The following is an 18,286-nucleotide window of genomic DNA, read 5'->3' on the forward strand; positions in this document are numbered from 1 at the left end:
AGCAGGACGGATTCTTGTCCTGGCCTCACATCCCAGGCCCAGACAGAGCTGCTCAACCACTTTTCTTCACTGCAAGTTGCATTTTATGGATCTGACAGTGCCACTTCACTGCAGATACAGCCTGAATGTTTCACAGGCCACAAACAATCATTACTTTTACCTAAACTGATGCTAGTGCAGGCCAGCAGTACTATCAAATCAAGTACTATCAAGTACTTATCAAATTCATATCTCTGTGTATACACAAACCTATGGCAGAAGACAAGATGTTTATTTTGCCTTTTAATTCCTTTTTGATCTAGAAGAGTGCCTTCATTTAAGGGGCTTTCCCCCTCAAATTATTTACTTACTTGTAATTAATAATAAAAATAAATTTTTTTAAACTTGCATGACCATTAATTTTCTGGGTTATTTTTGCTATTTTACATCAGAACATAACAGGATTGGTTTAATGACCATATAGATGAGAACAGAGTGATTTATACATTTAGTGTCACATATAGTATCACTTCGCTAAATGATGCTGTTTTATTTTTACACCATCATTTGCACATGCTAAAAGAGAACCCCTCTAAGTAAGCCTGTGAGACCTAAAATGTTCTCTTCAGAATGGCTTTTGGTATTTTCAATCAAAATGAAAGAAAAAAAAAATAGCTTAAAAAAATTGTACTCTTCCAGTTACTTAAGATCTCAACTGAAAAATAGGTTTCTGCATTTTTATGAAAAACTACCATTTGTTAATATGCTGAAGTTTTCACAACAATGAAAGTAATATTTTAACTTCTGGCCCAACTTCTGGTTCAGCTCCATTTAATTGCAGAGGTCAGTGGTACACAGAGGCCAGTTAGGATAAATACTCAAGTGCTCTCCTTAGGAGTACCTTTGAATTTAAATGCTGGAAAAATAATCAGAGCCTTAATCTGTGACAAAATATTCTTATCTGTGTTGATTCACTAAACAAAACAGTGAATTTTGTTGTAGAAAGCACACTAGGAGAATTTGGGATTGCCATTTTTTCCTTCTTTCAGCACTGCAGCATGTTTAGCACTGCAAGCGCCAGAACATTTCCAGGGAATAAATTCACGCATCTAATAAAGAGCAGTAAATAGTCAAAGTGAAAAACAAAAAATTAAATCTGTTGGTATAACCAGTGGCAAGTACCCAGGAATTTATGGTTTATAATGCACGTTCATAATCTTTGTTGATTTTGCAGCAATGATACAGGTGGGTTGGCCAAGTATCTGCTATTATTCAAATAGCTGCAGGAATGAAAACAAAGCCAAGGGGCAAAACATTCAAAAAATTGATTTTCCTAGTAATTGCATTTGTAAGGTTAACTCATGCTGAAGGGGGAATGTAGAAACAGGAGGAGAAAAGTTCTGACTTTGCATGCAGACTGAAAGTCAGATTGGTCTTGATCCTCAGTCAGAGAGAGGGATACAACTCTGAAGCAGGGACACCCTGAACTGCTGTCTAGGACAGGCTTTTATTGCCCCTCTGATCTTACCACCAATGTGTTTCTACCAATAATGGAAGCTTGTTAGTTCTAGTTGCAGGTCAGCTCTATAAATGCCTCAATGTAAAAAAAAATAAAAAAAAATAAAAAAAAAATGCTTATTGTGGAGTTATTAATGAAAAAACCAGTCAAACACAGTGTAATGGCACTTGGCAGAGATGATCATAGCCCCTTCACAACAGCCTTGTGCCTCCACAGCTTGAGACTGATGGGGCTCTCCTTACAACATCACCCTTCCTTTTTCTTGCTATAGGTAAGGCAGCAACACTAATTTCTGCTGCTTCCAGGCTTCAGGTCAGTGCAGGACGAGAATGCATGTATTCTGCTAGCCAGTCTGGATCACACTGTTCTGAATAAACAGAGAAGCTTAGATGAATTTTATGTCAGATATACTTACTCAAAAAGCCTCATAGTCTACTGTAATTCATGAGCCAAAAAGAAAATATGCAAGGAAGAAAAGGAATCTGTTTGGCTTGATTTGTTGCCCACGTGCAAGCATCCGGTGTGATACAAAATGCCCTCAGGTACCTTTCCAAGTATCCAGCAGCTGGTCCAGAATGTCTTTGATCTCCAGTAGGGTCTCACCCACATCTGGAAGCCCCATGTGTAGATCTTAGAAACCCTGAGACTCATCCACCAGCAGACAAAAGGAGACACGTGGGGGATGAGTTTCAAAATGTTTGACTAAGTCAGATTTTTAACTTAAGAACACCTTAGGATATCTCAGACCACACCAGATACCTGCATGGGCAACTGAATCAAATTCACTTGGTTTGGGGAAATGTAAAAAAATATCTGGTTATACTTTAATATATGTTCTTGAAGAGCCATGAAAGGTAAAAGGACAGGAACTTTTGTAATGCAATAGCAAATAAAAAGGATGATGTTAGGAAAAACAAAAAAGAAAAAAGCATTTCTTTTCAGTTTGAAAGAATTTTTTGAGGGGGAAATAAAAGAGGATGTAGGACCATGTGTTTTCAATACGGTCAGAAGTAGCAGTGATATAGTATTCAGCCATTAATATACTTGCAAAGAACTAAAGAGAACTAGAACTAATCATAAATGCAGGGAATATGATATGTAATTGGTAAGAATATCCAACAACACCAGAGCCTTAAAAGGATGAAAAAGTATGAAAGCAAACATCAAACACATCTCTCTATGGTAAAAAAAAGGGGAAAATTTTAGTCTACAAGATGCTTATGAGCTAAGTCTCATAAATGTTATGAATTATCTGTTTATGACCATAAGATTAAAATCAAACCTTAAATTGTATTTTGTTGTATAGGTCACATCAAAACATCATAAAAATACTTAAAAAATATTTAAGCGAGTTCAGTGCATACAGATCTACTGAAGATGTTTAGGAATGCTTCTCCTTGGTGGCTCAAACTGGTATGATCACAGAAAGAATTACATTTAGCTTTCTTTATAAAGTTACCAGCAACAAGACTCATAGATACAGGATTTCTTTTAAAATTTTACTCTGAAATTACGTTAGTGAAGAAGGCAACATTCTCAGGATGACATTAGGATATAATTGATTGTTTTCCCAGACTACAAGAGGAACATACCTCATCACAGTAAAAGATAACATTTTCAAAACCAGCTGAAAAACCTCAGAACTCTCCTAAAAGCTTACATGCTTCAGAAAAAAAAATGCTATTGCATCTACCTTTAACATGGGTAAGAGGAAAAAAAAAAATGAGGCATTTCCTCATGCCAGAAAAACACAATTCAGAAAATTGCAAAAACTGCATAGCAGCCTATCTGGGAAATCCTACCAATGTGTCCATCTGTGCTTTGTGTCCATTTCTCATGGTCATCTTTTATCTGGGAACAAAGCCACAATTGCTGAAACAGCTCTGCTTGTATAAAGTAACAGCGTGTCCAATAAGCAACAAAGGACGATTTAGTTCTCAGAACAAATAACCTGGCTGGCCCCAGATGAGCTTGCTCAAGAAACAGCAACAACGCTTCCCTCTCACACAGAGCTGAAGTAGGCGGGTGTGCTGTGCTGGCCCAGCCCCGACACCACCTGGATACCCAAGGAAACCTGTCCAGAACCAGCCAGGGGATGTGCCCAGCTCTGGCCTGGCCTAGATAAACAAATCAAAGGTTGTCATATATAAGTTCACCTTTGAAGAACTGACATTCTAAGTTCCCCTCACAGGACTGGCCAGAGCAGTGGTTTTGCTTACCTTGATGATGACATGCAGCATCAAGTATTTCAGCTCTTGCTGTTGTCTATAAGCTTGTCTATAAGCTGATAAATAAGGGAACCAAAAGTGATAGTTATTTTTAGGTGGTCAGATCCTGAAAAGGTTGGTACCCAGAGAGAGAATATGAATCACATATGAAAAGAACAAGAATATATGACAGAATATGGCAATTGCCACTAATAAGGAATTATGTCACTCTACCTTATTTTTAAAAACAGACTTAAGCACAGCAACAATCAGACAATGAATTTATTTGCAGGATACATTTATCATACATAGAAAACAATACTTATTGTTTGGGTAATTAAATAGAGAAAAAAAGCAAAACAAAACTACAATACATTATTCAGTGTTCCATATATTTGTTAGCTGACATTTTCAAAATGAAGCTTTCTTTTTTTCCCATTTTTTAAAAAAACCCCATGATCCTGAACAATGCATAGTGGGAACAAAGGGTCTAGAAATCTAACATTCCACAGCTGTGAGTCAGTGTGAAAAATAAGGCCATGTAGAGGAAAAAAAAACCCACAGTGAATTTCTAAACAATACATATTCCATCCACAGGCTTTGGATAAGATCAACTGAGTATATGAAATCTAAAAACAATGTAACATAAGGAAAAGATTAATTTAAAAGATTAACAAATAACTTGGAAATAGATTTTCCTAATGATGGCTTGGAAAGAGCCTCTAAACTTTCAACCCAGTATCAATGAAGACCAATTATACTATGATGCTGCAAAAACCATCCCAGGATGAACATCCAGAGGTGAGAAATATCCAAATCCATTTTACAAAATAAGCTACAACTATCCATGCTACTTATTCAGCACATATTTATTGAAGGAATGATAAACTGTTAAGAAAAAAGTTTGACCATCAGTCACTGAATGATTCAGTGAAGGGCTGGAAAACATATCTTCCTGCTCTGAAATGTTAATTACAAATTCTTTTCAGGTTTCATGACAATGTAAACGGAACGAAAGGAATTGCAGTGTCATATCCTGCTCTTTGTTCCTGTCCTTTCACACCGGGTCAGCAGTGTGAAAGTTTCATAAAGCTGCCATAAACTGAAGTCCTTCACTGCCCTTAAACGCTGCCATCTGCTCTTCATGTGATGGAGTGGATGAGCCCAAAGACCAGGAGTCACAGAGCTGCTGTTCTCTGGCAGTCCCCAGTGCAATGCTCCCAAGTGCTGCATTGATGCCCAGGTAACTCTGCCACATTAAATAACTTATCAGTAGAAAGTGCTACATGAAATTCAAGATAAAGAAGGTATAAAATATTTGCCAATATTGGATCTTACCTGTGTTAAGGTTCAAGATTCCTTACTCACAAGATTACAAGAACAAAGCTGAGACAAGACTGGTTGTGGAAACTGGTCTGAATGCAGGTGTACAGAAAGCATAATTTAGAAACAACTACTCATATCTAGTGTTTAACTCACATATTTTTAAAACAATTAAATACAGACTAGGCTATATAAAGCTTTATAAGCCTTCCTCATCTGTCATTAGTGACATCCAGATCAGTATGAAAGCTCTGAATTTGTAACACATATATAATTTATTTTAAAAATATTCCTACAGGTCACCCTTTGGCATCATGTGAAATGTATGGGAAGCTATGGGAACACTGGGAATACTGATGTGCTAAACTGAACAAAACATACCCTTATTAAAAGAAGGCTAAAACACCCTGACTGCCATGGAGAGTTCTGCCCTGAAAACTTTCTTTCTTCAGTATGACCTACACAGTCTTGTTCATCCCAGTTCTTCAGAACAGCACAAACAGCAGCAGTAAGACAGTGATGGATTCCAAGGCTGACCTTTTTTAGTTGCCCTGCAAAAGCCATGTTCATCATGCTTGTAGCTGAGGCTTCACAGAAAGTAAGAAACATACTTTAAACAGCTGAACAAAACTCACGCAGCTGTGGTTACATCATGTCCCCATCATTCATCCTCTGTTAATAAAGAAGTTAAGAATTGCTAATGGGAAGAAAACCTAAGTTTCTATCTTCAAGTCCAGAGAAAACCATAGACAGAATTCACAGAGAGAAGGAAAAAGAAAAGCAAAAGCCTACATTGCAGAATAAGGAGAACTGCTGTAAGCTATCCCTAAAGAAGTACTAATCCATCCTATGGCCATGTATGTATCTGTCATACAAATGTATGTATACACACATACCCACAATGCAGAATTCTCACTGAAAGGAACTATCAACATGGTTGTTTAATTCTAAATAAAAAGGATGAGTTAAAAATTTTCCACTGTGGCTCATAGTTTGGGATGACTAATCTGCAACTTTGTCTATACTTCTTCTAGTGAAGCCTTTTTCATTTAATTTGTACAGAAGCAAGCTGTTTTTAATTTCCTAAATTAGCAAAGAGCATTTAACATCCCCATGCTAAGAAGTTTGTCATCTGCATGTCATATCATGCATTATCAGAACATGCCATGTAAATATTTGCTGATATAAAAAACAATTTCATAAAAACCAAAGTAGAACAATGGTTATAATTATGGAATTTTTCTGGAAATTTTCAAACAAAAGCTAAGTATAACATTTCTGAATATTAGACATTACTTTTCCATCTGATACAGATTTAAAATGCATAGTATATACATAAAAAGTAGCAGCCATCCAATCTTTAAGAGTGCTGTGTTTCATAGTCCAGTCAATATGCCCTATAATTATATTGATGGATTCTGTATTAAAGATTCTGAGGGGCTAATTAGAATAAGATGTAGAAGGATTTAATTTAAAGACTTCCTATTTTTACAAAAACAAAACACACATCAGAAATACTTTGTTAAAAATCCAACACACAAAAATCACTCAGTACTTTCGTGTTTTCCCTTGCTAAACTGATGACCAAAATGCCAGAAAAAATCCTTCCAGTAAGTGTATGTATGGCACATGCTTATCAGAATGTAATCCATGTGTTAGGATTATAGAGAAGTAAATGGATCCACTGAACAACCTCTTCTTCAGAGAGTGGTCCAACTCAACTACTACCTTTGTCCACACTAATCTAAGATCTGCTGGCTCATCATTCACACTCAGTTTGCTTAAAGTCTTGATTTAAAGAACCTGTACATACCTAAATCAACCCTTACTCAGTTGAATTTTAGCAAGTGGAGAAATGGACTCATGAATTATTTTTAAGCACTTCTAGTACTCTCTCTTCCATACAAGATAACTAGTGTATTTACAGTGCACTAGCATGTCTGTTTTGCTAAAGCCATGACCAATGTCTTCTTCACCATCTTCTTGCTTATGAGGTCAGACACAGACTGAAGTTCTACTTGCTAAAACTTTGGCTTTCAGTGACTCTGTAAAGCAAACTGGCTTTAGCTTCATTTGATAAAACTCCATGTTTTGGTAGCACATTAAATAGCCAGGAACAGCCTGCTTGCCTCATTATAGCAGACAAAATTTGTGCATGTCAATTCAGCAGCTTTGGGTTTTTCTAAATCTGTTGCCCACATCTCCATGAGAGGCACTATGCCAAAGGATTGTTCCAAGCCATTGTAGTCAACATGAATAAATAAGTATCAAACTTGACATGTTTTGAAACTAAATATCCTGTCTTACTAAACCACAGTAAAACTTCTAAATGCAAATTAATTTTTGCACTGTAGATTGGATGAAACAGAGGAAAGTGTCACAGAGCCACTGAAAGGAAGAGCTCAAATCAGAAAACAGTCACTGAGGTGAGAGAGCAGTCTGGAACAGAGCCTCAGAGCCAGGCCTTGTGCAAGGACCAGGCTGCTCCTGTCCTCCTGTCCACTGAGGAATGGCAGAGCAGCCCATCAGAACTGCTACTCTGAAACCTCTGTTATGTTTCCAGGAGTGATGACAAGTTAGACTTACCTAGTGTAGTTTGTTTTTTCTTTCTTACACTTTGTGTTACTTTTAATGGTCCCCAAAGAGGCCAGCTCACAGTGGATTGGAGGACTTACTCTCTCCTGCCAGGACCTGTACCAATTTGCCTGGGTTGAAATGACTGAAAAGGAGAGGCACGGGCCAGCCATGCCACAGAAGTGAACTTCAAGGGCCCACCCAGCCTGTGGCAGCACTGGAAAGGGATGTAAACAAGCCAACAACAAATTAAATAAACATGGTCTCTCATTAGTGCTTGCACCATCATAAGAAAGGAGTGTATCTAAGTGTGAAAGCTACTGTGCAAAAGTACACATCAATGGGCAAATGCAAACATCATAGAGTTATGAATCTATGCAGCAACACCAGGAATTTGGCTCAGCCCCACTTTGAAATTACCCAAGGTTTCACTTCAAGTGCCAAAAGAATCTGTTTTACCTTGTCATATATGTTTCAGTACTCCCTGCAGGCCAGAATCTGTGAGCTTAGGTTCCACTTCAGTTCCTGATGGAAAGGCCATTTCTGTAAAGGAACTCTGAGCTGCAGAAGCTCCTATGGGGAGTGCTGTATGAGGCAGAAGTTGCAGGGCATTTTTCAAAAATTTATTATTTCAAATATTTAGGCTCCCAAACCAGAGCATTTTTGTTTAAATATCAGCCTATATTGAGGCAAGACTCTGACTGAACCTGATTTATATAAACTAGGTGATATATTACAGAAAGACAAGACATTCAATATATAATTCTATTGGGTACAAAACATAACAGACCTAAAGAGCTTCAAAGCATGTCAGACATACTTCAGTCAGTAAAACACTGACTGTTCTTCCACTGTTCATCCAAGAACAAGGATATGGTCTGTATTCATTTCAGAAAGCAAAACCAAATGTTTAAATAGCTCAAGTCACAACCATATTCTTCCTCTAAATAATTCATATCTAAGACCAGCTTCAGCTAAATATCTTTGTTAGCTATGTCAGAACAGAATGAAGCCTAGCAAAGGAAAATTACCCTTTGAAATACAGAAAACCATCAGTGAATTACTGTACATATTACATGCATAGCATCAGAAGATAGACACCATAAAAACAATAGGTTTCACTTTCAACTGTGAACAGGTAGAATACAGTATTATTTTCTGAGTAAAACACCACAAACATTACACATCACTTAGGAAAACTGTGCACAGCATACTTCAGCACTCAGAAACAAAATTTCAGTTATCTTGTAGCTATTGCTGACAAATATTGCCTTTAAAAAAACTTCAGCTGCGTATGATAATATACAACTGGAAGTGTAAGCAACGCAAACATGTGGGCTTTGTTATCCTCCCACATACTTCATTTTTAGCAGACATTGGCACTTCTCATCTACATCCTGAGGACAACATTCCTCCAATCATTTTGGCCAGGTGAAAAGGAAAGCCACTCACCCAAATGGCTGCTCTCTCCCCATCAACACATGGTAAGCATTTACCTAGCTTTTCCCCATTTTGAGACCAAACTTTGTGGCTTCTTAGAATACCGTTTGGTAGAGTACCAGACTAAAAAAAACCAAAACAAGTCACTGAAGACTATGCTGATTGAGAAATTATCAGAGCCCACACAGATAATTAGTTAAATTATAAAATAAAACTGTTTTTTTTTCTCCCACTTTACAAATATTTGAAGCAAAATAATTCCCTTATTTTGAGATCTGAGTTAATGAAGTCTGATTTTTTCCTATTAAATCTTAAAATGCAATTTCTCCAAAATTAATACAATGCTTAAAGAGTAAATAAAAAGGCTTCTATTTTTTCCTATTAGATTTCCCATGACCACAGGCATGGTGTTGTAAAGTTTTAAATTAAAACAGCAACCACCAGTTGATTGTTCTTTTGGTGTCATTTTAAGGGAATTATTTCAAACTCAGTACCAAATTTTAAAAGGTAATGGATTCATTATTTCTGTGTACTTTGAGAACTGATAGAATAAAATCCAATGTTCTATCGTGCTGTCACCATCCAAAGTCCCAGTGCAACATTGGCAGCCAAAAGTGCACTACCAGCAAGCAAAATCAAAAAGCCAAGAAGCTCTCTGTTATGTTTTTCTACAATTAGGGAGCTCAGTGTGGCTTCCAGGAAGGAATTTAATATCCACTGACCATCCAAAGCGAAGCAGGGTACAGCATTGATAACTGCCAATGCTCCTGATAGTGAGATGAGGTACCTGATTTTGAATGTAGTTAAGGTTCATTAAGAGTATCTGATTAAACGTAAAAAAAATAAAATAAAATTAAAAAAATAGAGATATATGTATTGTATTTCTAGTATGCAGAGACAGACAGACAAAGGTTATTTTTCTAGCTGCCATTCCGTTTCACAGAAATTATATGAGTAATATTAGTTTTACACCATAACATACCCTTTTAGAGAATTGCCTTTATAAATTTTTTTTTAAGAGTTAAGTTTGGATACTTAAATCTGCACTGTTCACGACTTGAGTGAAAGCAGGAGACAGCAAAATCACCATCTTCTTTGCTCGCTTTGTGTGGTTTTGGAGGAAGGTTATAGCTCTGACACCACATCTGAACTAAGAAGGTATTCTAGACCCAAGTATGGAATCATGAGTAGAGTATTTTCCAAAACATCTCCTAGTAAATGACTAGAATATAAACAGAAATCTGACCTATGTCTCCTACTTACCTGTTAGCCAGAAAAGCTGAGTGAATTTCTGTACATGTGTGTGCACGTAAGAATGAGGCACAAGCAGGTAATTTTTACTGTAGGTTAAGGGCCTGCTAACTGCAGTACCTACCTCCATCCTAAATGGCCAGGCAGGAAGACACGAGCCAGAAAGCGGCTAGGGCAGCGTGAACCTCCATGTGTCCCCAGAAAATGGGAACTTATGTGGTACCTTTACTCTGAATCTGTGGACTTGTTATTAAACTGAACTACACTGTTTAGTTATTCTATGGCAACACAAAAACATTTCAGTGTCTAAGGTGAAGGCTCCTAGACTAGTCACATTCAAGTCTACTGATCTATATGTAGGTGTACATATATAAACCTGTTCATTAATAAGCAAGAGTTAACTGAATTATCCTGATTTTTGAATAGCTATTTTCTTTTCTTTTGAAGAAAAAAATTAAAACTGAGCTGTTATTTAGCTCAGTAGAATGACACAAAAATAATAAAACTCTGACATTGCAAAGCTAGCAGGAACATATTATTTTTTCTGTCTTAAATTCAGGCCTACTTTAGCTTTCTTGTCACATCCATTAAGGCTCACCCTCAAGAGTTAAAAAAGCACTGAGCAAAAATATGCTGTTAAACACAAGAAAGTGAGAGTTATTTTTAGCTTGGCACATGGACAATAATCAATGCAGAGATGGGATAAAGATGTCAAATCTCTACAGAAATATTTCAGGGCATCCTGTCTAAAATGACATCCAACTGAAATTTTGCTAGATCACTAAATTCTGAACAGCTCCCTTCTTACCTTAAAAGAACAAACATACCTCAAAGGATACTTGCAAAATGTCTCTATCACCACAGGCAGATCGATACTTAGAAAGTTTTGTCGTGGTACAAAACTGCTGAGACTTACTGAAATGAAAATAAGCAAAGCATGAATAATCATTCCAGGGTTATAACATTATGAATTTTAGATTATAATTTTGCAAAAAAAAATCACATGTGAAATGATCCTCTTCCTGGACAAATAATCAATCTCAATAAGGGTTTGATTGTTTTTTTGTTTTTACAGTAGTGCAGCTGTTATATTTTTCTTAAATGTGGCCACTATCACAGTAAAGTCACTACACAAAATACAATTAGCATTTCAGTAAAACCAGATCTAAAATACATATTTTCAGAGGCATCTTTAGTAATAAAGACCCCACTGTGTGATTCCAGTATGATTATAGTTACCAGACCTTTTCAACATATGCAGTCCACATGCATACTGTGGGTGCACACTTGTATTTTCTCTGAAGGGCAGAAAAAATTTCTCTTGCAGTTCCTGCAGATCCCCCTAACCTGAGGCTGAGCTCATGGTGTATGGCAGTGGGGAATATAAGAGCAGAATTCTGGAGTCCCTCTGAGAAAGCAAAGGCTATGAGGGGATGCACAGCTGCATCACACCAATCAACACCAGTTAGCCAGTACATAAATAGCTGCTCTTCTGTGTTCAGATGATAAGTGACTTCAAGATATGACTTGGTGTAACTCAAAAACCTGGGAGTTGGGACTTGGCATCCTTAAAAATAGTGACTGGAAAATTGCAGTGTCAAGGACCACATGATCTCGAACACTTTATTACTGTACACGCTGTTCTTTGAAGGTGCACATGAACCTTCAGTAGACTACATGTCAAATGTTTCTGAGAGATTCTTCAAGGCAAGTACAGTAGTTTGACACCTGCCAGAAGGCACACTGTTAGTACAGGGATGTTCCATTTGGGTAGCATTCTGGGTCTTCCAGCACCAGGGACTGTTTGAGAACCATTCTGTGACGGCTGCAAGAAAAACACCTTTCCTACTAAAAGGAAGGCACAGCAGGGTCTTATCCCCAGAAGGAAGAGGTCAGAGTAAATTAATGCAGAATTAGAAAACCACCTTGAGAATAAGCTTGCATAGTACCACCAATACTCTCTGTCTTTAAAGACCTTTTGATATGAGTTGCCAGCCACAATGGCCTGAATTTTCCTGATGTGCAGAATAGTTATAGCCACAAGAAATACATACCTCCACAGAGATATTTGAAGGCAAGAGCTCAAATCCCACTCAATACAAACATCCCTTGGGAAAGGAACAGTTTAACCCACCGTCGGAGAAATTTTAACCATAGGCTAAGAGAACATTGGGAACGTAACATACCAAAAGTGCTGCTAAGTATATCTTACTTAAGAGTAAGATCAGATTTTTTCAGGTTCAATAAAGAATTCAAGGACACAGCAACAAAGGTGAGGGAAAGTAGTTCTAAAGTCACCTAAGGCAGAGAACCAGTCCATTCAGTCACATAAAGACATTTTCTTTTCTTAATAGAAGCCCTTCTAATAAGTCCAGCCAGCAAACACACCATGGGTTGGAAAGATATGGATAGCAAGAACCAAAATAAAAAAGGGTTTAGTGTGGCAACAAGCAGGGAAATTTTCAGTATCAAAACTGCCAGTGTGCTTGAAAGTCATGTTTTTGCTCAAAGCTTAAGACTGATATTTGGTTTAGGGGAATTGAGAGAAAATAAATCTGCTGGATGACTGAGTGAAAAACACAACAGATAGAAATCCTGGACACCACCCAGCTCAGAAAGACAGAGGTATCCAAGTCAATCACAGAATCATAGAATAATTTGGGTTGGAAGGGACCTTAAACATCATCTTGTTCCAACCTCCCTGGCACAGGTAGGAACATCTACTAGACCAGGTTGCTCAAAACCCCATCCAGCTCTGCTGTGAACACTACCAGGGATGGGCATCCACTATTTCTATGGGCAACATGTTTCAGTGTCTCACCATGTTTGGTGAAGAATTTCTTCATTTATCTAATCTCTTTCTAGAAGAAAGCCTGTAATATATGACACTGATTATCAGAGATACAACTGGGAAGTTCTTTGAAATATTCTATGTGTTTGTCTAGCAGTTTTTAGTATCATGGCATTATGGTAAAACAATAGCTGAATCACAAAAAAGCCCAAAAGATACAATATTTTTTCCCTTACACCTATTCTACACATGGAATTAGTCAACTAAATGCAATATTTTATTAAAATACTCTTTTAGCTTTATTTTAAAAATTACATTGGTTAACCAAGAAGACACCACTTCTGCAGCTTGATAGAGGGGCCTGCCCCACTGCAGGTGCAGGACCTTGTAACCGGTCTTATTGAACCTCATGAGGATTCTTTTCAAGCTTGTTCAGGTCCCTCTGGATGGCTTCCCATCCTTCAGGTGTGCCAACTGCACCACTCAGCTTGGCATTGTCTGCAAACTTGTAGAAGGTATATTTGATCCTGCAGTGGGAAGGCTGTGTCCCAGCCCTTGGGTGGAGCTGCCCTATGGGATGTGTTCCCATTCTTGGGAGGGCAGCTTCCCAGGAGCACTCTGAGTGCCATCCCCACACAGCCCTGCCCTGGCTGCACAGGGCCATGAGGTCACAGAGCCCCATGGCACCGCACTGGCCATAAGAACCAACGGCTCAGGCCCCATTCCTGACTGCAGCAGCAGCAGTGTGGTAGAAAGGGAACCATGGCCCTTGTCCACCGTCTTTTCCTCTCCCTCTTCATCCTCCTGATGGTCCTGCATCCTGGGGCAGCCAACTATGCTCCACACAAATCACAGGAAGCAGGTAAACTGCCAGCATTGGTCCAGCCTTCCAAGGGCTAGTGGGGTCTTCTCACCAATGTGTTTTCTTCTCCAGTGCTTAAGTGAGGGTTTCCTCTGGGTGAGTGCTCTCCTGTTAATAGAGTCCCAAGGGTCCATCTCTCCTCCAGGGCTGTTGCACATTGTGTTTGTGTTTGAAGAGTGCTGAGCTACCAGCTCAGAGGTCCCCGTGTTCTCCTCTGCAGCTCTGGCAATCCACCGACATCTTGTTCCCATGTTGTTACCTGGCCCCCCCACCCAACGCTTCTGTACACAAAAGCAGAAGATCCCAACACGCAATGGAAACATTTCTCTGTGCTTGCTTCTAGCTGACTCTCTAGCAGATTCTCTGGCAGCTTGGCAGAAAGATGGTTTGGAGCCCTTGGGTAAGCCTGGAGCATGTGAGTTCTCAATGTCCCTTCCTTTGAAAGAATAATTATCACTGATGTGTCAAGAGCTTATTAATGAACAATTTTCTTCAAGATGTTGAGGCTGATAGCTTGCGGAGATCTTCAGTTATCAAGCATATGCATAGTCCCGCAGGTAAGTTAGCTGGAAGGTACATTTACCCTTTAATCTTCCTTTCACGTGAAATGGAAGTTGCTCATTCCAAGGCCGATACCAGCTTCTGGCATAACCAGGTAATTGCTGTAGTATGGTCAGCACAGGATGGCTGTGTGGCAGCAGGCTCTTTCCTCAGTGCCTACTCTTGCATGCCACATCAGTAACTAAGCTGAAAGCGTGTTCGGTTCAAGACATCTGGATCCCATTGCAGAGACAATGAAAAACAAGACTCTTGCACAAACATAGCTCCCCCTCTGCAGCTTCATCCCAGGGTACCTAGATGGCCAAAACATGAAATTAGCCCCAAGCAGGATCCCTCTCATGAGCTGAGTCCAGTTCTGACTCACATATTGGGCAAGGAAGGTAGAGGGAACCTCACCATCCTCCATGCCTGAGCCATGCTGAGGCCTTACCTGTCTCTGCTTTTTGGCAGTGCTGCCAAAGTCTGGAGAAAAACAGAAAGAGAAAGCTGGTGAATCTCCTCAAGCAAGCCCAAAGCACTCAGGTACTGAGCAGTTCTGCTGGGGTCCCTTATGAGCAGATACATCCTGAAACCTGGGAGTGGTTGCAAGGGATGCTCATGCTGGAGAAAAGGCAGACAGGGAGAGCGAGGTTCAAGTGTCTTCTGTGAGGGCCTGACTTCAACCCCTTGGGGTGTGGGAGCTGGCCCAGAGAGGGAGAACTGCAGGTGGAATTTCTTGATGAGTTTTTGTCAAAGGAGTGACTGGACAAGCAGCAGTGCTCCCCACTGTGCTCTCCTCCTGATCACTTGAGTTCTGTTCAGAGGGACAACCTGTCCGCAAAGGGCAGGAGTGTGCTTCCAGGACCAGCAGTGGGGGAAAACAGAGAACATTCTGGTGATATCAAACATGCTGTAAGTTCACAAGCGGTAAACTGGCAGATGACAGGCTAACACTTTGAATTACTCTGCAGAAAAGGCTGGAGAAACAACCAAACAAGTTCCTAATGCCCATGAGGACATCGAAAGTGTTTTCTGTAATGGAGCAGGCTGTATGATAGGCATAGTGATAGCCCTGGTTGTTGTGCCAGCTGGGATACTGATGTGTTCTCTTGCAGTCTGCTGGTGGTGTGAGAGAAAACGGTGAGTCATCAATCCCCCCACAGCTCCTGCTTTCTTCAAAGGCAGCTCACAGCCACAAAGCATTTCTAGTCAGGCTGCTGTGCAGCAGCAAGTCAGTGGTTGGTCGAAAAACTCTGCTGAGGCTTCTGCAGCTATCAGCAGCTTTAACTGGCCTCTTATTTTCTGGGTCTTCTCTTGGGGAGCCTACTTGGATTGGAGCCAGAGTTTGCTCAAACTGGGCCTGCCTGGACAACAGTAGCTTGCATGAGCGACAGGCAGAGGCAAAACAAAGTCAGGATCAAAAAGTGCAGAGGGTGGTATTGCTCTAGAAAGCAAGAGATGCTTTCTAGATGAACCACCCTCAGCTATAAGGGTAAACAAGATAGCACTGCTACTGACCAGTGAACCTGCCCAGAGGAATCCCCCTGCTTGGCTGTGCCTCTGCCAAGGTGTGCCAGCAGCTCCACTCACAGCGGTGAGCCCTGACAGCTCTGGGCCCTGCTGTGGAGGAGAGTCCCTGTGTCTCACCCGCAGCTTAGCCACCTCCTCTCTCCACAGGCATGTCTCTGGAGACCAGCAAGAACGCACTGGACTGATCACAGGCTCAGAAAGCCAGCCCAATTCACCTGAACCTGCCCTGCCACTGCAGTAGCCCTAAGAAACTCACACACCTGATCCCTGAGCTGTCCCTCTTCCCCTGCCCCTCCTCAGGAACTGGCTGGGAACTGCCCAGCCCCAGCCACAACAGAAACAGCCCCCTCCACCCCCAAACCTGCTGGCCCAGCCAAAGCTGAAGGTGGGCCTGCCAGGGTAGGGATTGGGCTGACAGAAACACAACCAACAGCTTCAGGGATTGGCTTTTTGTCTGAATAAAAGGGACAGTCTTCACACAAGGATTTGCATAGTATCAGAATATCCTGAGTTGAAAGGGACTCACAAGGATTATCAAGTCTAACTCCTGGCCCTGCACAGGACACCCCCAAGAGTCACATCATGTGCCTGAGAGCACTGTCCAAATGCTGCTTGAACTCTGTCAGGCTTGGTGTCATGTCCATTTCCCTGGAGAGCCTGTTCCACTGCCTGACCACCCTCTGGGTGAAGAACCTTTCCCTGATATCTGACCTAAACCTCCCCTGGCACAGTTTCAGGCTATTTCCTGAGGTCCTGTCACTGGTCACCAGAGAGATCGATGCCTGCTCCTCCACTTCCCCTAGTGAGATTGTAGACCATGATGAGATTTCCTCCAGGCTGAGGAAGCCAAGTGACCTCAGCTGCTCCTCAAATAGTTTCCTGTCTACCATCTTTGTAGGCCTCCTCTGGATGCTCTCTAATGGCTTTATATCTTTCTTATACTGTGGTGCCAGCACTCGAGGTGAGTGCAGAGCAGAGCAGCACAATCCCCTCTCTTGTCCAGCTGATGATGCTGTCCCTGATCCCCCGCCTGGCTGCCAGGGCTCTGCTGGCTCACGTTCAACTTGTCACTCACCAAGACACTTCAAGATGTCTTTCTGCAGGGCTGCTCTCCAGCCTCACATCACCGTTTGTCTGTATGCACAGGTCAAGTGATATCCAAAGCAAACAACTTGTCATGTTGAAGGCTGGTATCAGAACATCTGATCAAAACTCCTGTTAATGAGCCAAAATAGCAAAATGGCTGAGACAGCCAGTGTATTCAAAGATTTGAAAAGACACACACTGCAAAACACTGTAGTTTCAAAGTTTGACTGCTTCTTGACAAATACCTAATGGCCACTACCAAGCCCTCATCCTGAACCTGAAATTATGCCTATGTTGGGAATGGATCATTGATCTTCTGTCTTTGTTACAATAAACTGTTGTCACTGACAGCCACTAGACATGGATCTCAACTCCAAACCTTGCTGCTGAAGCAAGCTCCAAACACAGAGAAACTCTTCAGGAAGTTGCTGGACTGAGCTCTAGAGACTGTAATGTGAAGCAATGAACTTTGTGGTTGTAATGGATCAAACCTCATGGCAGTAGGCAAATCTGTCCTCTTAAGAATAACAGAATTACAGAAATTATGTTCTACAGGCTTGTCTTCAAAGACACTGCTGGGAAGAGGTGAACAGAAATGAGCCCAGTTGAGAGAAAACAGTCATTGTTTGCCCACTCTAATTAAACAATTCTTTGACCTGGAAATAACATTTCTTTTGTCGGCTAATGCTAGATGGTGTTGGCAAATACTGAGAAGAATTCACAACAGACACAATTTTAATTGGAAGTGACTCAGAGACTAGGTTGACCAAAGAGCTTTTCAAAACTTCTTCATGGGGGAAAGAGCATGTATGACAGGGAGGAAACAGACAGCACGGCATGAAATATTCCTGTGTGGTCTCCAGAAGGACTATATGTGTAATCCTTTAAACCTGGGTTAAAAGCAATATAGGACCACCCTCAGCTATAAGGGTAAACAAGCATGGAAATACTGAGAGAACAAGCTGCAGCAGAGAGACCTTCACCATGGATTATGGCTGTTGCTGCTCATAAACATGCCCAAAGCCAGGAAGTGCTTTTTTTTTTTTTTTTTTTTTAAGAAGACTTGGATACAACAGAAGTAGGAGACTGGTCAAACTTGAGGAAATGATCTTCTAGGTAAATTCCATCTTCTTTTCATAAAGAAAATCTTACAGTTTTTGGTCTGTGATGGGCAAGAATAACAT

The 18,286-nt window shown here is 40.4% G+C and overlaps 1 protein-coding gene across 4 annotated transcripts in view; it reads right to left on the reverse strand.

The window, feature by feature from the left end:
- Positions 1–3,969: 3,969 nt before the first annotated feature.
- Positions 3,970–18,286, reverse strand: part of MBTPS2 (membrane bound transcription factor peptidase, site 2) — a 50,420-nt gene continuing 36,103 nt past the window's right edge. For 2 of the 4 annotated variants that reach the window (XM_058847864.1, XM_058847846.1), the window contains 2 exons: positions 11,133–11,208; positions 3,970–9,829 (listed from right to left, as the gene is read on the reverse strand). In XM_058847864.1, the coding sequence (XP_058703847.1) occupies positions 9,607–9,829; positions 11,133–11,208 (299 nt within the window). In that variant the 3' untranslated portion in view covers positions 3,970–9,606. Of the gene's footprint in view, positions 9,830–11,120; positions 11,209–17,789; positions 18,265–18,286 lie in introns of those variants that run through there. The other 2 variants (XM_058847855.1, XM_058847873.1) reach the window with 2 other exon arrangements.

The sequence above is a fragment of the Poecile atricapillus genome, chromosome 1 (genome assembly GCF_030490865.1).
Source record: "Poecile atricapillus isolate bPoeAtr1 chromosome 1, bPoeAtr1.hap1, whole genome shotgun sequence".
In the NCBI taxonomy this organism is placed as follows: domain Eukaryota; kingdom Metazoa; phylum Chordata; class Aves; order Passeriformes; family Paridae; genus Poecile; species Poecile atricapillus.